The sequence below is a fragment of the Eretmochelys imbricata genome, chromosome 4, assembly GCF_965152235.1.
Source record: "Eretmochelys imbricata isolate rEreImb1 chromosome 4, rEreImb1.hap1, whole genome shotgun sequence".
Taxonomy (NCBI): domain Eukaryota; kingdom Metazoa; phylum Chordata; order Testudines; family Cheloniidae; genus Eretmochelys; species Eretmochelys imbricata.
In genome coordinates, this window is record NC_135575.1 from 32,883,242 (window position 1) to 32,905,171 (window position 21,930).

The window sequence follows — 21,930 nt, forward strand, 5'->3', positions numbered from 1 at the left end:
GCCATATGGGGAGAGCTGCTATGCCACACCTGCCCATGAGGAAGTGCTCTTGTGGTGAGTGAACCTCTTCATATGTAGGCACGATGGTATGAGTTAAATACAAAATAGAAACCTGAATCTCCAGACGAGGAAATTCAGAATGTAAGTTAAGATACTTATGTCAAATTTTGTGCATTCATTTCTCTGGAGGTCTTGTTTTGCTTTATCAGAAATATGAATAAGGTAGTAAAAAAGTTTATATATATATATATACACACATACACCCTCTCTTTCCAATACCAGTGTCCTGCTTCTGATGCCAGTGTTGGCCCTCTGCTGAGTAGTAGCAAATTCTGGGACCTTGCATGTTGGTTTTCAAGTGAAGGAGAAATGAGTGATACAGAGTAAGTCTATATCCTAAATGTAACTTGCGGTGTGTGTGTGTATAGACACACACACACATATATATCCTGGAACAGAGGCATCACAAATAGCACACAAGCAAATCACTCTTCAAAATCTTAGCCTATACTCCAGCACTTGGTTCCTGGAAAGCTACTCCAAATCCAGTGAGCACTGTCTATCTGCCACAGCTTCCTCCAAGGACTACTGCATATAAAAAGCTAATAACAATATGGCATTTCTTCAAAGAGCAAAAACTTCTTTGCAAACTAGGAAAAAGGACTTCTAATATGTGTAACATTGCTATCTGGTGACTCCTTACATACTAACGTGTTTATGAATCTTGGAAAAAGTGAGAGAATTATTATGGAAATGCTAACAGTATGTTAGTTGTGATTTTTTTTTAGGGTGTGTTAATAGTATAAATACACACGAAAAGAAAGAAATTAAAACCGAGATGCTACCTTTCATTATGCACATAAAATACCCAAAGCTTTTTATCCTGGGAGTCTTCAACATCCATGCTGACAATGTCTGTGGTGCTATGTTCCAAAACCTACCCATTTTCACTAGTATTGTCACAGTTAATTTCAAAGCCTAAACACATAGTAGTTCATAGGGTAAGCCTGATTTTTCTAGACTGGAAATGGGTATAGGGAACACACGTATTAAACTACCCAACCCTTCCAGCATGACCACACTACCATCTCCTCCTCTATGCTGAGATCAGTGTAGCTGGTGGAATGGGGCCATTGGTCATTAGACCCAAAGATTAGAATTATTATGATCATTCACTAGGCCTGGTACCAGAGCATCCCCTTACTGCTTTACTCTTGGAACCTCAGAGTTTTTCCTCCCCAACCTGAAAGAGGGCAAGTAGAAATGAAAACTGGTAGTGGGAAACAGCAAATAAAGTCAGACTTCAACACACAGCCTCCTTACAAGCGTACATGATGGCTGTGGGAGAAAACTAGATGTTTTACGTCTTCTCTGTTAGAGGCTGCTAAATTTACACTTTGGACTGTGAATAACTTCATTAACCCAAAATGTCTTCCTCCTCAACTTCTGAACTCGGCACCTCCTTGCTGCAGTGAATATCAGCTTCACTGAGGAGATCACCTTAGTCTGGGATGCTTATGTGGGTTCCAGTGACTTCATACTGAACACAGTATTGATAAAGCACATCCATCCAAGAACTTGACTTAGTCACTCAACAGAGAGTCCTAGAAATACTGAAGGAAATCCACATCACTTGAGACTTTGATCAATGCCCTTCTTGGTAGTTAATGACACCTGGGACAGTGAAGAATATCCTGTGGATACTAATGTATACAATCAATAAAACTTAGTTACAGGTATGCATTTTTGAGTCTCAGAACCTTGATTTTAATAGCTTCTAGTCATATGGGACATATACACTTCTGCCAAAGAAGCTGTTTGTTTAATGTCAGTCCTTGGGTAGCATTTCCCCCCAGTGTTTTAAATTTGATGCATTGGCATATGGTTCTTAAATATTTTTTTAACATTCTTTTCTTGACATGCTAATTATATTGTATTTTATTTCAGTGCTGTTTCCTAAGTGCCCTGGCACACTACATGGAAGTGATTTATAAATAAAATAGCCATAAAGTAACATTTGCATTTCTATAGTGCCTTTCATGTGGCAAAATCAAGTATATAACAGACAGTAATGAACTAGCACAGCACCTCTGTGAGGTAGGCATGAGAAACAGATCACTTCACCCACTGCTGAAATGCATACGTGTCCAATGTGGAATGTGACACCTGTTTAACAGCACTTACACATCAATTTAAGACAGGAAGTGAAGAATATAACATATCCAATTGATGTTGGTGGTATTTAGATTGGGAGAATTTAATTGCTGGAGTTAAAACTTGACCAAGATACCAGAAGCAACATCCTGGCTCTGACAGTAAGTGTGAGATCTTTCATGAAAGCAAGCAGGAATCCAGCATTATATCTCTTCTCTAGGAAGTGACCTCTTTGAGAACAGTGTCCTGTGAAGGACATGCTACCTATCTGGGTTCTATGAGGGGTTGGGCCTTGGATCCTCCTTGGGATTCCCAGCTAAACTGTTTCCTTATGAGTCTGCAGGGATGTGCTGTAGAAGCAGGTGGGGAAGGGTTAAAAGATATGAAGCATGTGCATTTGGGTGTCTGGCCCAGCTGTTTAGGTATAAAAGAAGGCAGCAGTGGCTGCAGCTCTCCTGCTTGAGCCTCAGAAGGAGGAGATTTTTGTCTTAAAAGACTTTTTTGATAAACCCTGCAGAGAGCTGAATATTTGTTTTTTACTGGGCAACAAAAGGACTCATTGAACAGTTGATTGCACGCCTTCTTCCACCAAGGGAAGACTGTGTGTTTTTTCTGGGTGCAGGTTCCTGTGGAGGAGGGAGATGTCTTCTGTTGACAGCCCCCATTCTGATCTCTGAGCCCAGTCACTTGTTCTCAGAAATAAGTTGGAGGAAAGAATGGCACCTAACGAATTTCTAACACTGTGTGCCTTTCAACCTGTTAAAACCAAGCCAAACATTTCAGATACGTTTTAGGTCCATCATGTATGCTTTAGGCAGTGTGGAGCAGGACAGGTGTTTTTTTTTTTCACTCATTCTAGAAATACACCTATCTCTCTTCCTTGGGGGCTTTGTAACACAGGACAACTTCATCTTTGATTCCAATCTCCTAGAATAATCAGCAATATTTGGTGTAATGCAATATCTCAATTTTTTTCTCACAAAAAATGCAGACAAGGCATATGGCTCAATATGAATAAAATCTTAGGGCCAGATCTTCAGTACCCACTAAAGACTCTTTGGAGTACTGAGGACATTAAATTAGCCCTAAATGGGCAGCTGGGGAATCCTCAGCCTTCATAAGGATGGCACACCTGGCTTTATTCCATCTGTTCTATGTCCCCTTCAGCAGAGGGGTGTGTGTTGGAGGTGAGGTAAAGTGAGTTGGTAGCAGGAGTGAAGTCAAAGCACAGTGTACTCTTACAATTTGGGGCTGGTAGAATGGCCCTCACTAGCCCCAGGAGCAGAGGAAGTGGAAAGGTGGCTTAGAATCACTCTTCTATCAGCCGTACCTAGCATGAGTTCTTGCAGCTGAGAATTCAGCCTTCAGACTTACAATTTAGTAGAACTCACAAAGAAGTATTATGATCTTCTGCTCGGTAGGAATGCTGCTGCTGTCTTTGCACTTGTTTTTAAAGCTTCATATGATTGAACCTTTTTAAAAATTCTCACCCCAAAGTTTCAGATTTTCTAGCAAGTTAAGTGAGCAAAACTACAGAACATGGTTTTAATAGCTTATGTACTCTCTTGCATTTAAAAGTTATAAATGCACTGCAATAACAAACACGTAGTAAAGAGTCTTAGAAATAACTACACTACCTATTGCTGCAGATCTGCATCTTAAAGCTACCAATTTTTCTGAACGTAAACTAAATTGCTTAGGCTCATGAAGGAAGTGCTGAGTCTCCCTTTCAATATAGTGTATGTGAAAGTGATCAGGAAGAAGGGAGCACTTCCTAAGGGAGAGCCACAGACTGATCTTGCAAGAGTCAGGGAACAATCTAGTGAAACATTTTTGTGAGATTTGATGGTGTCGTCAATAGGAACTTCTGTATCATTCCTATCCCACTAGCATCAAGAACACCAGGATGAAGTTTTGTCCCTATTCTATTTTCTCTCATGATCACAGCCTTCCTTGCTCTGATTATTGAAAAGGAAATCATATACTTTATTAAAAACATAATACCTCCTGTAGCCACACGTACTGGCATACACAAATGACAATGTAAATATTTTCATTAGCTAAGATCAGGAGGGGCAAAGCTGAAAGAAGCTTCCTACTAGGGGAGTTACTGACAACAGAGTGTGAGGTTGCTGTCCCTCTGCTGAGGAAGTAAACTACAATTCATAGAATATCAGGGTTGGAAGGGACCTCAGAGGTAGATGCTTCTCTCGGATGTGTCCTCCTCAGTGGCTGCCAGCTGCAGAAATAAAGAGGGAAATTTGAAATGCTTCCTCTAATCACACCATTAGTATAGACTCTCCAGCAGCGGGGTGTAGCACAATGGCATGGACTGTATGGACGGAGCATCTTCCTTGGTAAAGAGCACACCCAGAGCAGGTGCTGGCATAGCACAATCATTATTGAAAGGATGGGAGCAAAGACAGCTGCTGAAGTCATCACACAGGAAAAGAATGTGAAAGAAAGAGACTAAGGGAGCAGAAATAAAAGATGACAAGGAGAGAGAGACTGAGAGGTAAATCAGACAGAGGGGAAAAAAAAGTTAAAATGAGCATTAGGGAAGGATCTTGAAAAGGCACAGTGGAGTGTCAGTGCTGATCTGTCTAATAGACACAAGGACTGCAGCAGGATTTCCACACAGAGCACTTTGGGTACAGTGTTCATCACTCAACCCCCTCACCTATTTGGCTTTCTCTCTCAGGGATTTTTCAGCAGAGAGATTCTGTCTCCACCCCATCATCTTCACCTGTCCCCACCCTTCTCTCACCTGTCCACGGCAATCGCCGTCATGGAGTAGATGCTGGCGAAGACCGCAGTGATGGGGAAGAAGTTGTGGAAGCGGCAGTAAGCCTCCCCAAAGTACCACTCGCTGTGCAGGGCATAGATAAAGTTGATGACGGTGTTGAAAGCAGCCATGGAGGCATCCGAGAAGGCCAGGTTCACCAGGAAATAGTTAGTCACTGTCCTCATACGCTTGTGAGCCAAGATGATCCAGATGACAATCAAGTTGCCAAAGACGGCCACGGCCACCACCCCACCATAAGCCAGAGACCACAGGGCAATGCGCCAGGAGGGCTGCACAAATTGATTGGAGAAGTTAGCTGTTGCAGGTGCTAATGGGGAGGAGATGTTACCAGCCTGAGCTCCCAGAGGCTGCCCCCAGTTGCCTCCTGATCCAGAGAAGCTTGTGTTCCAGCCGCTGCTCTCATTTGCACTCCAGCTGGATGCAGGTATAGAAGTCATCTTGAATGTCCCCCCTTGTCCCAGCAATACGAAAGTCTTCCCCCGACTTCCCCTCCCACCCCACCCAAAAATAAGACAGTTGATCAACAAAATGAGACTCACTCAGTGGAAGTGAGAGAGGGATCAGAGCAGGCTTGAGCAACACCACATGTGGTTATGCTGCTTGAACTATAGAAGGATGCTACACTCGCTGGACCAGGAGAGCTGCTGCTTGTGAGTAGTACACGCCGTCCCCTTCCCTCTCTGTGCAGCCAGCTCTCTCTCTCTGCTTTGCTGAAGGGGATCAGGAGCTGAGGCACCTTTTATAGGATTGTGTGTTCCCCGGCGTCCTAAAGGGAGTGGGGTGATGACACTTTTTTTTCTCTCTTCTCCCTCCTCCCCTCCCCAGCTTTCATTCACTCTGAGCAGCATCCACTTTCAGTAGCTGTGAAGGAGAATAAATCCTCTCTCTCCCCCGCCCCCATTCCTTCCCTCTTCACTTCCCTCTTTACCTTTTCATGGTCATGCCTGGGGTTTTTTTTTGTAATACTCCTTTCCCCAGCTTTGTAGGGATCTGTGTTATTGGAATCAGTTGAACATTCCAAGTCTCGGATGCTAATAAAAACCCACTGTATTGTCATTTCCATTCTGTGTTCTGTCAGAACATTCTCTGAGAAATGCTGGGCATTCTGCTAAGGGCAGCAGCTAGTCTGGCTGACAGTATCGGTGGACATCAGATACATCCCTGATTTGTATTAACACATTGTTTAGAACAATTTATTAGGATCCTCTTTTTATGCTCTTATCTCTTTCCCCTCCTCCCCCCTTCACCAAGTTTTCCTTTGATTGCATGCTACTTGTTCCTGCTGTTACAGATCTAAAGCAGGATTCAGAGTAGCAGCCGTGTTAGTCTGTATCCGCAAAAAGAAAAGGAGTACTTGTGGCACCTTAGAGACTAACAAATTTATTTGAGCATAAGCTTTTGTGAGCTACAGCTCACTTCATCGGATGCATTCAGTGGAAAATACAGTGGAGAGATTTTATATACACAGAGAACATGAAACAATGGGTGTTACAAGAGTGATCAGGTAAGGTGAGCTATTACCAGCGGGGGGGGGGGGGGGGGGGGGACTTTTGTGGTGATTTTCAAGGTGGGCCATTTCCAGCAGTTGACAAGAACGTGTGAGGAACAGAGCGTGTGTGGGGGGTGGGAGGGGGAGGGGAAATAAACATGGGGAAATAGTTTTACTTTGTTTACTGACCCATCCACTCCCAGTCTTTATTCAAGCCTAATGTAATGCTGTCCAGTTTGTAAATTAATTCCAATTCAGCAGTCTCTCATTCAGACTCCAACTGCTGGAAATGGCCCATCTTGATTATCACTACAAAAGGTTTTTTTCTCTCCTGCTGGTAATAGCTCACCTTACCTGATCACTCTTGTTACAGTGTGTATGGTAATACCCATTGTTTCATGTTCTCTGTGTAGATAAAATCTCCCCACTATATTTTCCACGGCATGCATCCGATGAAGTGAGCAGTAGCTCATGAAAGCTTATGCTCAAATAAATTGGTTAGTCTCTAAGGTGCCACAAGTACTCCCTTTCTTTTTGCAGATCTAAAGCAATGACATTTTTCATGAGATGAAAAGAATGATAAATCTTGCTGCTTTCTACTGTCCTTTTTTACATGTAATAGCAATTCTGTCAGGAAACATTTATAAAGTTTAAACTAATAACTCTTTCCTCATAGAATAATCTTTGGATCTTATAAAGCTACCAGGTTATTCAGCAACTATTGACTTCAATTGATGACATGTTATAGCCTTTTGTGTAGAATTGAGAGTCAGGTAAGATTTTCCTAAACATGGGGAAATCAGCAGGATTTTATTTTCTTTGTACTGAAAAAAGATCCAGTAGTCCAAGTTTATTATTGTTTATATTGTAGAAACCCTACCTGCTCTGAATTCAGTGGGCAATTGTAAACATTTTTCATTTACCTGAACTTCTTGCACCTTTTATTATTTTGAGCAATCAGTATAGCTATCTTCATTGATTGACGTCAATTTCTAAACTGGATGAGGTGAAGCGGCTGGGTTTGTAACCTGGTGTAATGCCTAAACCCACGTATTTCTTAGCTCTTTAACTGCCGTTGGCATAGCGATTATGCTTCGTGCAGATGTTGATTGGAAGGCACTGTCAAATTGGTCAAACACCGACTATCTGAGGCATTGCACTCTGCAGGCAGTGAGTGCATTTCAGTGCCATTCTACTTAGGGTGACCAGATGTTCCAATTTTGAAGGGACAGAGCTGATATTTGGGACTTTATTTTATATAGGTGCCTATTACCCGCCACCCCCTGTCCCAAATTTTCACACTTGCTGTCTGGTCACTCTAATTCTACTCCATACTTCAACAATTTAGAACTAATACTTGGCATCAGAATATATTTTCTTTGGGATGTCAGAGATGAAGTATTACTTTGTGCTGTCTCTTGGCTGATGTATTTACTCAATGAATGTGGTATGTGTACTTGACTGTGGCCATGCCTTCACTGCAGAGTTAATCTGGGGGACTGGCATTTAGGTGCGAGCAGCCACACTTTAAAGCCATACTGGAGTTGTAGCATCCACACTGATACAGAACTCACTTGTGGGGTCATATCCAGTGGTTCTTAGCACTGCAGTTATTTGAGCTGTTCTGATTCATTGCCAGTGAATTGGGGGAGAACTTGTTTGATCTTCTGGGCACATGATGGGAATTGTGGGAAGGCATTGGAGGACAATCAACACTGGAGCAATTCAGCCTGAGTCCTCATTATAAGTGTGTGGGTTGCCTGTGTGTGACTATTAGTCAGGCTTAAGTCTCTAGCCCAAGATGGATGGGCTATCTCAGGTTGCACTGATGGGGGAGAGTTATGTTTGTGGATGGGAGCCAGGCTAGTCCAAGTTAATGTTGCAGTGAAGACAAGCCCTATGAGAGTCTGAGTCTGTTGCAGGAGTGTTGAAATGCTGAGTTCAGTGAGTAAGGAGTGCAGGATTGGCCAGCCGTAACAATTATTGCAGTCTTCGCTGTATTGACAGATAATGGTGCAAATGACTGGGTAGAAAGACCTAATTCAAGTGCGCTGACTTTATTTTTTTAAGTCTGTGTTTGTGATTCTGTAGTATATCTGTAATTTGGACACCCTCATATTCTCTCCTTTTCAAGGCCTCTTGCACACCACTTATTTATAACCGAATGATGTCACCCTTACACATGTTAATAATACTCTATAATGGACTCAGTGCTGGCTTTGCCACAAGCCCCAAATAAGGGGCAGCGGCACTGTTCCAGAAGCAAATCCAGAACCAGATTATGACTCAGAGCACCAATCTGGTTCCTGATTCCCTCTTTGCTCTCATAGGGAAGTAATCAACTCCATCCCTATACTGAGCAGATTACTTCCCCCCTCCACACTGGGTCAACTCTACAAGCTGGTGGTTGGGGAGGGGCGGAGCCAGACTCCATTAATTCCTGCCTGCTTGCTGCCTGGCCACCAGTGTGGAAGGGAGTGTAGTGGCCCTATGGATATTACTCTCCTCAACATGCTGCTACCCACAGACTTTCCTCTTACCCCACATCCCAGAACTGATATATTTGCTGTGTGTCAGCAGATGCCTGAAAGGGGAGATGAGTGTAAGAATGCCTGTCCAGTGAGGGAATTGGACCACTCTAAATCTGGACAACAGGGGTATGAGATTGGGGAGCCAGATCAAGTGTGCATGGATATGGGATTTAGGATCCCTTTGGGGATTTACTGAGAGAGTCTGGTTGAGACATTAGGGTACTATTTTGCATCTTTCTCTGCTTGGAGTTTCCCACACCCAGAGATTTAGAACCCTATGGGACTAGCAATGGAGTGGAGCAGAACCTAATGCTGTTACTTTCAATGGACTGAAGCAGACAGGTGAGTAAAGCTGTCTCCTAACAGCCACTTGGCCACCACGAGATCTAATCAGATTAATGAATAAGGACTGGGTTCTTGGCCCTTGACTAAGAGTTTGGGGTTAGCTGTATTCCTCATACACTCTTTATTTTGTTACTTTTATTTTATGCAAACATTTGGTTATTGTGTCTTTCCCAAATTAAAAGCATTTGTGCTTTCATATTCCCAAGGATTCCTATGTATTTGTGAATGGTAAAGAAACACCAAGTGGATCAAGATTAAATTCTCTGCATATGCTGCTGGAACATCCTTCAGGGCTTCATTATAGCTGCCCTACACCCCTTGTAGCTACTTTTTAAAAGCTCCAGCGCAGAAACCTTTCATACTGAGCATGCAGTGGAAACTTAAGTATTCATCCTGACTTCCATTTTGTGATCAAGTCTTATAAGTTATGCTGGTTCTTTGGGAGTTTGATTTCATCTTCCACAATTCCCTAGGCACCAAACGTCTTCACATCTCTCACAAGTCACTGCTTCAGGGAGCTGCACCAGGAAAAGTGGGTTTATATACCTAGACTGCAACAGTATGGATGTATAGCGAAACTGCACCCAACACAGCATAGCTACATACTGTGGATAAACTGCACCATTGGTATTTACATTGGTGCTGTCCCACCTGATCAGTTGTCTGTGATTCCATTCTCTAATCTAGACACAGCCTTACAATCTCACTCCTTTCTTTCATCTAACTCTCTGGGTGGAGTGGAGTGGAGGGGGGTGGGGCTTCAAGGAATTAACCTTTCAGAAGATACTTTGATACTTCAAAAGTCTTCCTCAGTTGGGTTGCTTCTTGACTGTTTTGAAATTCACTGTCTTTCATTCAGATTTTTACAGTGGAAGAATTGCCATCACTCAGAAATGCTTAGCGCTGTCCTACTTGTCATGGCAGCTTGTTTGCACTACACTATTATCATGAGCCTGTCAGCCTACCTGGGTTATGAACAAATAGTTTTATTGATTTTATTTATGGAGCTGTTCTTATCAAACAGCTGGAAATCTGTTGGGATGCCGATTCTTGGATGTTGTTCACATATGTGAAAATCCTGTTCTCTGTGCCAAGCCTGAGTAAGTCCGCAGGATGCGGGGGGATCTCCACAAGGGAGTGTGTGGGAATGTGTACGTGTGGGGATGCGGGGAGGGGAAGGTTCCAGGAATCATTCTGTCTAAGCCACAGAGCAACAGCAGAGCTTCTCTGCAGATGATACTTTACCTAATGGCTAGAATAGCCTCACCAGCCCCAGTACCCACGCTCCACAGTAGAGAGTGGACCAGGGGACTATGTAGTGACCAATCATCTGGTTCCAGCCCTGCCTTATCCCTAGCACCACTTCTTTGTCTCACAGGGGTACAAGTTCCCTGTGTGCTCCCTCTCTGCCCCTCCCCTACTATTTCGCTCCTAGGTTATGCAGCATCCCCCTAGCTTCTCTGGAAGGGTTCCCACACACCGGTACAGGAGGAGGCAGGATTTGTGCCTCACTGCAGAATCAGGGAAACTACTGACTGTCAGACACCAGTTATGTTTGCTCAGTGCCCAGTAAGGAAGGGTATAGTGCTGTAAAGATGATTAGAAACCACACCCATTTCTGTTGGTTTTATAATATTTCTAAACAAATGAGATCAAAACTGTTAATTTTTGGATATGGCTAAAGTGGACAGTCTTAATATGATGCAGGAAATCCTAACATAGTGGGGTTTTCATATGAAAATATGATAAGATACTTTTGTATACTCTATAAATTTTTGTACTTGCCTTGTCTACAGCATTCTTCTGCCCTAACTCTTCATTATATATATATATATATATATATATATTTAGACTGGTTCCGGATAAAGGAACAAATCCAACAAATAGTTTGAGAGAGCCGTTCCTTCTGTACGTCACAGTGCTATGTTTTGCTAAATCCACAGTGATAAAGGTGGACTTGAACAATGCTTTTGTTTTCTAGCTTAAGTATTTATTGAATGTAATACATTTCAAATGACTAGGATGTTCATTCAGAGTTCTCAAAAATAGATCAGCATGATGAGCTTAATCCAAAGCCAGTTGAAGTCTTTCCCTGTGGGAATCTTTCCCCTGACTTCAATGGACTTTGGATCAGGCCTTAAAAAAAGAGGGTATGTCTACACAGCAAATGGAAGCCCAGGGCTGTGAGTTTTGATGTTTCTAAACACTTTTTCCCCCCTATATTTTTTTGGCTGAAACTATTAACCAAATTTGACCTGAATTTGCAGAAAAAAATTATCCCAGTCTCCCCAGGAGCATTTGGCATTACAAGGAGTTTCTCAAAAGAAGTTTTCCCTGAAGACATTTCACTTCCCTTGCAAGGGTTTTGTCTGGAGAGAAACATTTACCAAAACCTTTCCTCCTTTCTGTGTCTAAAGAGAGAGAGGTTTCCCCAGGCTTTGTTCCCTAATACAGAGACTTATTTATGGGATAATGTTTTTAATGGGTGACTTTTTTTTTGCATGAAATAATCTTCAGCACAGAATAGTCACAGCCTCGGGATTGTCTAATTTAACACGTGCCACAAGCTCATTGATTTCAATGTGATTTCCCAGAGTGTAATTGAGAGCAGCGATTGTCCCAGCATTTTTAATCTGCTCCAGTGTTTCTGATTTGACAAATAAAACCACAATAGCAAGAAGCTGCCACTGTCTGCTCCCCAAAACACAGAATATTAATACTTTTGATAAAAATAATGCAGAGAAATAAGACTTAATCTGGCAGTTGGCTGTATCTGCTTCAGAAGCTTAAGTTTTCTGCATGTCCTTATCAATGTAAAATATGTTATCATTTAATTCTGGGACCCTTGGTGTGGAGAGTTCAGGGGGATACCAGAAGAGGCTCTGTACAGAAAGATTCCTTTGTTCTTGGCACAATGAGGTCATTTTGGGGGCTTGATATCAGCTTTAATATATAATCTCATTTCAACAAATTCACCACTGTTCAATTTTCTGCTGCAGAGCTGTTTATTTTCAAAGCCTTTTCTCTATTTCAAAAGGTTCTCTTTTGGAAGCAGCATAAGGTGGAATGTATTTGAAGTGATTTCCTCACCACCATTTCCTTTGAGGGAGGTCTGGGTAAATGCCATTGTTGGAACTAGTTTCTTTAATATTGTGCAAAGAAATCATTTACCTACTGTTATGACCTTATCCTTCTTAATTGCTCTTTTAACTATATGGTCATCCAGCAGATCCCATGACTCTTTTGCAGGTTAAAGGGGCTCCACAAACTGATTGATCTCTGCTTCAAATCCTAGGATGTATAAGAACATGATTGTGATGGCTAAAAACCAAATAGCATGAAGTCTGCAAGCATTCACCTGGGAAGTGCTTGTCCCAACACAGGTGGAGTTGTGCCCTAAGTTCATTCTTAAGGTGTGTGCATAAGCAGAGTTGCAACAGGTTGACAGAATTCAGAATCAACCCAGGTAGCTATTGTACGATTAAATAATTGTTGTTATCTGTATAGCATCAATCACAGCCACTGGCTGGTCAGCACTGATTTAGAATAACTCCATTCCTCCTGTAACATGTGATTGCACCAGTGTGTGTAAGCTTCCTACAAGACAATTGGATTTACAAAACTGAAGAGTTGGCACAAATGCCAGATTTTAAAAAGGCATTTTGGCAGCTAAAGACACAGATGAGTGCTTAGTGAGGTGCCTGAAGCCAATGGGAGATACGCGCATAGCTGCCTAGAGTGATTTTTAAAAAGCACCTATCTGCTTGTTGAGGTACATAAATACCTTTGAAAATCTTGCCTTAGGGCCTAATCCAATCCCTGCTGAAGTCAGAAACCTTTTTAATTGACTTTCATTAGTCAACATATTCATTGACTACAGCTCTCATTGACTTCCTTATACCTGTTGCTGACTGCAGGATTGGTTATCTAATGCAAGAGTAATTACATGACTAAGACATGAGAGGAAGGAGGAATATGAACTCAGACACACTGTCCCAGAGAGGACATACTGTAAGGCTGAATATTTGCAATCAGAGCTGACCAGGAAATGTCAAGTGCATTTTATGTCAATTTTTGGTCTTGTTCCAATGCAGAACAAAAACAACACTTTGAACACTTTTGTGAAAACCTAATGGTGTTTAAATCTGCACTAATGCATTTTAGTTCCTGCACACAGAACATAACTAAAGCAGCTTTCTTCCACTGTGCTAGAGGAATGCAGACCTAAAGCTGGTTTAAGCAGCTCCTTGAGGATTTCTCCTCCCTAGGTGGCCTTGGGGCTTTTCATGGAACTTTATACCATCCATACTGAGAAGCCCATCTGATGCAGATAATCTCAGTGAAGAAAGATACTAGTTCCTCACAGAGCATGATGCTGGACTCTGCTGCAGAGTGCAAGCATGTGGTGTAGTTAGTCATCCTAAATACCTCCTGGTGGGCATGATTTGGATTGTTCCTATGAAGATGGAAAGGAATGATCCTTTGGCCTTTGTATAGGCCTATTGATATTTTTTGTGTGTTTCAGCCTTAGTTTCTGCCATCACCACTTGATTTTCTGTTCTGTTCTCTTCATCTGGTGTAGAGTTTCTAAGAACCAGTGGAATCTGTGTGGGAGATGAAGCAGAAGGGAACATTTTGGGTGGGGGTCAAGATGCTGATTGTCCAGTCTTGTGTATGATGATAATGCCTCACTAAGTCCAGAGCTTCTCATTCCGTTGGTGGGCCAGAGTTGTCCCTCATTGCTTGGAGTTGTGCTCTGTGTCAAAATATAGCCCTAAGACCTGGACTGAATAGTGGCTAGCTACATACATGGGTTGGTCCAGAAATTGCCTGCAAGAGTTCTAAGAAGGAGAGAAAGGAAATGAGGTTTTGTGGTTTTGTAGAACTTTTGTGAACATGGACGCTGACGTTCTCTTTGCCATTTCATAAAAGTGTTGAGTAAGCTGCTGGGTAATACCTTACCTTCTCTAATGTAAATACAGAGCCATGTGTATGTTTATGTGCACATATTACAGAGAACCTGGTCCCAAATACTTAAATAATTTATGTATTGAAAATTAAAAGGGGATTTGCATGTTGTTATGAAATATGGTATTATGTGCATATAGTAGTGATCTATTCCTGTCAGTTATAAGTCAATATAGTTTAGTAACCATTAAGAAAATAGTGCTTCCTCCTTAATGTTCCAGTACTTTTATGTTAAATAAAATACTGAGCCTGATTCTCTGCTACCTTGCACCTGGTGTAGTTATTTACATCTGGTTGCAGTGAGAGCAAAATGAGTGTAAATACGACCATTCTGTCTTGGGTAAAAAGAAGGCAGTGGAGAATCTGGCCTAATAGCTTTGAGTATTGCATTTTGTTTTGTTGCAAAATTGGTATGAATCATGGCCAAAAGGGACCATTGTGATCTGACTTTCTGTACAACACAGGCCATGGAACTTCTTCAAAAGTCTACCCGTAAAAGATGCTTGTCATTGTTTCTGCGTGCACTGATTGCTGTTACGATTCCTGCTAAGGAGCCTCATTTTACTGCCTCTTCATTTATATAACCGCTGATTCCTGTTGGAAGCCCCTGTGTGGAGCACTACAAACAGGTTCTTGGTAAAATTACTGGTCTTGCTCCAGCATTTTTAAGGACATTTCCCCACAAACATTGGTTTAAGTGAGGCCTCTCACTGTCCTTCTGTCTGTGGTGACAGCATTATCCACTGAATACATCCGATGAAGTGAGCTGCAGCTCACGAAAGCTTATGCTCAAATAAATTTGTTAGTCTCTAAGGTGCCACAAGTACTCCTTTTCCATTTGTAACTGATGTCCTTCCCTTCCCTTGTTTCTCATTTTGTGCTGTGTTTACATTTCTTGGTGCACTCTGCATTCATTTTTCTCTGATACAAAATAGTCTTCTGTTACTCAAGCTCAGATGTTTTCCTGCTCCCTCCAGAGCTCTCTTTACAGTCTAAAGAGGAGTCATCTGAAGCCACGTCTTTGTGGCTTATTTCCAGGCATCTTTTGCTTTTCCTTTTTCTCTGTTTGCATATCTATCTCCCTCTCCCCCCCCACACATAATAAATAAGAGGAATTTTCTGTCCCATCCTCACCCCTTTTCTGTCAACTGCTTGTGCTAAGTCATCATTCTCGTAACATGCTTACAAAAATCCTGGAATTATAGAAGCCTAGAAATTAGAGATGAAAAAAATAGGGCCTGGTCCTGCAGCACTGAAATCAATGGGAATTTTGCCACTGACTTAAGTAGGAGCATTCTTGCTCCCATAGGCCCTGATTCAAAGTCCAGTGAAGTCAATGGATAAGGCCCATAGTCAGTGCAGATTGTTTGCTGTGGAACTTTATCTTATTTTAAATCCCCTCTGATGGGGATTTCAATGGCAGTATATAATAAACAATGAGTCATCCAGTTGTATTGCACAATGGGATGAGAGAGTATTGTGGAGGTACCATGCCCTATCGAGGGAGATGGTTACATCACACACTGGTGATCTTATCCACTGGTCAGTGTACATAATACCATTGGCAGGATCTCGAGGGATTTGTCCAACATCTCCGATTCACCAGCGCTTGGTTGCCAGTGAGTGTTGTGAATCTGAACTTTGATCCTTGCTGTTAGAGTAATAGGTTCTAGGATTTTATTGTTATTTTTAAATGCCCATGGCACTTTGTTGTAGAACCTGATCCTGTAAATAATCTCAAACCCTTGCTATTTGCCTTAGAGCTATATACAATTCCATATTATATTTTGGGCCCCCTTTCTCTCCAGTGGGCTTGGTTGCCTGGAAAAATACATCTTCTATAATACAATTCTGATTCCCCCTAACCAAGTTCTTTGTGGTGCTTCATGGGAGATGTAGTTTGGCCTGGAAGCTCAGCACATATGAGAGAATGGGATATCAGGTTCCTGAACTAGAACTCCCATGAGGCAATATGCCACTGTAGGAAAAATTCAAAATTAACTGACTTGAAACAGGTCAGTTCCACAAACTGAAATGAAACATTTTGACTTAGGAGGGTTAAATGACTGACAGTAATTGAAAGTGACAAAATGAAATGTCGTGACATTTTAAATGAGATTTTTTTCAGAATTTCCAATTTGATTATTTTATTTTAATGTCAGCTTCTTGCCCCGATTTGGAATGAAAACACTGAAATGTCAGAATTTATTATGGGATGGAAATTCTAAATTTCATTTGGCTCTGCTGTTTTCCTTCTAGGAGTATAGGAGCCAATGGTTCTTACCTCTGAGCATTCATCTCCAACTGCTACATGTGCTGATTTGCACAAAATCTGTGTCAGAAAAGTGTTCTTTTATTAAGCCTTGAACACCAGTGAATAAAAATGGCAGCCAGCCACTTTCCTCATCCTGAATACAGCTGGCACTTCATTAAAATTGAATGTAGCACACTTTCAAGCAGTTGTAACATGCATCTTAGAGAAATTGCATAAATGTTTTGACATTCTAAAAACTCCAAATCCATAGATTTTATTGAGAAGAAACTGGAATGGAATTCCCCAAGAATGAAAAGTGAATGGCAGAATATCAGATTGGAAAGTGCAGTGTCTGGGGTCTAATCCTAGAGATGAAAAGGAAAAATGAAATAAAATAGAGGCTTGTAGTTTTGACTCAGTGTCGGAAGGTGCTCCAATATTATGGTTATGGAGCCATATAATTATTCAGATTGACAGAGAAACTCACTTGGAAAACATGCTACTAGAATAAGAAATTTAAGTATCAATAGTGAACCTGAGCAGTAGAGCTTGGTAAGCTGGCTAAATTATCCCTTAACTGGCTTTCAGATAACCTTCTTCTGATTAATTCTACCATAAGGATCCCTCTTATAAAGATACTTGTACCTTGAATCCCAGGACTGTCTTAGTCATGGGTAAACCAGGGACTGTGTTAAATGATAAAGAGAAACTGGAATTTAATAGACTGTGTATTGGCAGTTTTCCATAATACACTTCCAGCCCAACCACAAAAGACGTTTGTTCTGTTCAAAAAACAACTTGATGAACTTTATCTATCCATCTCCCTTCAGGTCTTCTTTAAGGGCTAGGGCTAAGAATGGATACAAGTTACAGGTACATATTTTGAACACCTGAAGATGCAAAGGATTTTATTTTAGCAAAATAGGAGGAAGGTTCCTTCAAATAAGGAAGATTGTGGGGAAACCTGAAATGGAATGTAAGTGGCAGATGTTACTTTAATAGAGGCTTTCTAGCTATCTGTAGAGACCCTTGTGCTATAGGGGCACTTGAGCTTGGCTCATTTGATTTGGTTGTTCTGAATACGTTTTATGAAAAAATAACTCACCAACGTTTTGTTGTGTAATAACAATATTAAGCATTGAATGAGTTTGTCTTGAATGAGTTTGTCTTGATTTAGGGGTTGTTTCTTGCTCTTAGCATTACAAAGCGTATAAGGAATAGCCAGATGACATCACATCTAGACGTAATGTTCCCACTATTGTCTTAATTCTCTTGGTTCAACACTGGGATAGTGGCAGCTGTTTCCTTTATTTAAAACATTTTCTATAATTTTTTTCTTCAGGTGGTTCCTGAAGTGTCACGACAGATTAAATGTTTGCAGCAAAACAGGCATTTCATATAAAAAAGTATTTCTTAGAACATCCCATCTATAATCAAAATCATTTAGAGGCTAATACTGCTTATATTATGATACCTTGGCATTATAGCCATAGCCTGTCTTTGTCTACTTTATGTAAGAGTAAGTTTTCTGAAAAAAAACCACATTATTTTATATCATGTTGTGAACTGAATTATTCCTGTATTCCTTATTATGCCTGCCTTCCTGACTTATGGGCATAATAAATCTGATACTATAATTAAACTTTTTTAAATATTTGGATGCTTACATAAAACTGATATAATTTGAAAATGAAAAAATGAAAGTTTGTTTTGGTACCAACTGTCTGACTGTAAGTGAGATTTCTACTCTACTCTCCTGGTTTCTGTCCATAGCATGAAGACGAAGCAATAGTACTAATTTTCCTACGAACTTCCAACAAACCCATAGTCCCTTTGATATAATAATTTTAAAGTGGGGGATGAGCAAACTTTTCCTAGCGTGGACCTCTTCTTAATAGGAAACTTCCAACCTAGACTATGTGCCCTCCCATTCACACGTGCACAACATCATTGTATCAACTATAGTAGAGCAGACCAGAGGATGACTATTCAATTTCAGAACAACTTACAGAATTATTTATTTTCATTTCATTACAAAACCACATATTTCAGCTTTGAAACAGTACATTTTGTTGAAATTTCATATTGTCAAAAATGGTCCTACCACTTCTAAACTGTACCAATTTCTTAGAGGTATGCTAAGAGATTTTATGTAGTTATTTTAACTATCTTCAGAATAATGTGACTTGTTGGTTTTGAAATAGACTGATAGATTAAACTAATCTACATATGTAGGTTCTTTTCTGCAAACAATTGGAAAACTGGGTTCTGTTTCCATGAATGTTGTTCATTTGATTTCCTATATTGATTGCCTAGACTGCATTTTAGGTACTTTCTCTCCAGAATGATGAGAATGTTAATATTGCTGCTCAGTTCAATGCCACTTTGGGGGAAGATTTCCCTATGTAATTGAGTGTGTAATTGCGCTACTTCCAGTTTGATATAACATCTGACACCATGTCATATTTGCATTCAGAGGGCAAGTTGGTTGAAGAGAAGTTCAATGCTTGAAATGCACGAGCCCCCAGCTGTGACTGAGGCTGGGCCTTAACTAGAAATTTTCTTGTATGGCGGTGTCAGAGATTACCTTTTTTTTTTTTTTTTTGGCCACTATAAACTGTCTACTATAGGAAGCTTTTGGCAGTATAGGTATACTGACAAAACTTAAATGTAGACTAGGCCTGAGAATGCTTAGACTTCTGGAGACATAGTTTACATCAGGCATTCTCAGAGGCTTAGCAGAAGCTTCAGAATGCAAACAATACATGATCTAATTAGCATAATCACTTGGATTCTAGTAATGTTGCCTATTCTTACACTACTGTCTTTCTTTAATACAGAAGTATATAAAACAAAATGAAGCCAGGTATAAAGAGGCTATATCTATAACACACACACACACACACACACACACACACACACACACACACACACACACACACACACACACACACACACACACACACACAACTCAGCAACTAGTGTTAATTTTTCCAAACAGTATCCTTAAAGTTCAATCAGACACACTAAGGATCTACAAAGAGACCACGGGATACTTCCAAAATCAGATATCCCTGGGGAAAAACAGAAAATGAATCTCCTAGTGCCTCAAATCATCCTACCCCAGTGAGTCATGTCATAAAAAATGATGAAGCCAGAAATGGAAATATTACCAATATGGTGGACACCAAGCAATGGACAAATGAGGTAGAAGAACATTAATCAGTATTTGATTATCTTAACAATAACCTTTTTGAAAATGAGACTGTAATTGTTGTTGCTAATGAAAAGCTCAATACTGTCATTAGTTGCAGCACATCTTGTTTTAGATCTGTGGGTGAAGGAGGGGAAGAGCTGGCATAAGCCAAATAAGAGATCAGGAAGGCCGCAGATGTTCATAATGTGTTTTACATGAGTATTGTGTTTTGTGAAGGGAAATTTCAGTAAATAACTGAATTCATTTTTCCTTAAGGTAACTGCTCAGGATTTCTCAATGCGATGATAAATTTAACAAAATCGACAAAAGTGATACCATTATTGCTAATTCTTGCGCTATTAGTAGTTTGAAATACTATTTTCCTACAGTTTGTATTTGCTGGAGTTATGGTCCTGAGAAAAAGACAATGAGAGAGGGATTTCAGTCAGGCATTCTGGGAGCTATAGAAGTAGGGAACAAAAAATACGTTGCCTTTATTTCCTTTGTGTAATGGCTGCCTGTTGTGGCCTAACAGTGCTTTCCCAGAGACAATGTATATTTTATTGGAAAATGCTGCAGTGGTACACTCAGAAGAAATGCTTCCATGTGATCCAGAGTGATTTGAATTTGGGGCTCTTGGTGTGAAATTCTGGTCTCTTGATCACAGCCAAGTTTTCCCATAGGAAGCTGAAGAAGGAATAAAGTCAAACAGAATACATCCCATGGCATGGTGTAGAGCAACTGCACAGACTGGTGGAAGCTGCAAGTACCTTCCATACATCAGAGTAATGGCCATGATCCTTCTCCCCCAATACACACATTCACATAATTATGGCCAGTGGTTCTGTCCATCATGCCCTATGGTAGGGAGAAGACCAGAAGCAAGTGGCAGAGTTGGGTAGGCTGGATTTAAATCACACAGGGATTCCCCTATGAAAAGGTATCCCCAGGTAACCAAAGCCTTTCAAAGATTAGGGGTGAGATTTTGGGCCACACTCCATCTGCTTTGTGCTGCTCTAGAGGCAGAAGGGTATGGAAAGCTGCCTTAAGAGGTCAGTTCCTGAAATTTTAATGTTAGTACGAAAACCAGTTACAGTTCTGGGTACAATCTTGCCCTGGTATGCTAAGAAATTGATAAGTTTCTCAATTGTCTAAGGGCATAATTATGCAGATACTCTGTGGGCCTGATCCAAAGACTGTGAAAAGATTCCCAGGGATCTGAATGGACATGAGATCAGGACCCACCTGTCTAACACTCACTGAACATGGAGTATTATGGAGTGTACTCTATCTGTGTAAACAATTAGGAAAATATCCATGCATTCTTCTTTTCTAAACTGTACTTGAATGAATAATTCCTCTGTCAATTCTGTTTGTATAAGAGATTATTACTTGGATTGGTTAAAAAAAAAATCCCTCTAAACTGTTAAACAACCAGATTTTTGAGTAAATACAACTTTGTTTTAAAAAAAATCTGGAACATGTTGATTGACTGTCAAATCTCAAATCAAGAAGTTTCCAGTTTTTAAGCTAAAAATATTCTTGGCTTGTGGCTACCAACATTCAATTTTCAGTTTTTTCAATAAGAAATCAACTTTCCACAGAAGATATTAATGATTTTTTTCCCCTTGACTCTTTCCATGTAAAACAAATTCTGATCAGTCTAACTGTTACTGCAAAAGTATTTTAAACAGGGTAAAACTACTGGAACTTGTTTGACCAAGTTATGCTCTCACCTATGCCACCGTCTTAAGTGAACATTTATCAGGCAAAATTTAGGAAAAAAGGGCCTTCTGTGTTGTAATTCATGATGGCCCCATCACTGTGCATGTTAGGGAGCTATTGGAGAATTTAATGGTGATTCAGTAAAATGATGATTACTGCTGTCCGTCTCAAATGAAAAGATGTTTCTCCATTCAGGAACACTTTAAAGGGGAAGCAATTTTATCACTAACTCGTGTCATGATTATTTTTTATCCATCGTTTTGAAGGTAGTAGAACATTAGTCATCATATTCAAAAAACCTCTATTTCCTGTGTCGTCAAAGCAGTCTTTGTGAGCCTAAATTCATTTGAACTGAAATGCGATGAAGGAACATTTGTGGATTAATATTAAGAATAATTTTTTCCTACAGAACGCCTTCCGTGTAGCTCCAAAATAATTTTCCAGATGTAGTTTCTTCTATAC

The 21,930-nt window shown here is 40.6% G+C and overlaps 1 protein-coding gene across 1 annotated transcript in view; it reads right to left on the bottom strand.

Annotated features, from left to right (window-relative positions):
• Positions 1-5,397, bottom strand: part of TACR3 (tachykinin receptor 3) — a 66,590-nt gene extending 61,193 nt beyond the window's left edge. Inside the window, exon 1 of the mRNA XM_077814397.1 lies at positions 4,922-5,397. Coding sequence (XP_077670523.1) covers positions 4,922-5,397 — 476 coding nt within the window. The remainder of the gene's footprint in view (positions 1-4,921) is intronic.
• Positions 5,398-21,930: the final 16,533 nt, after the last annotated feature.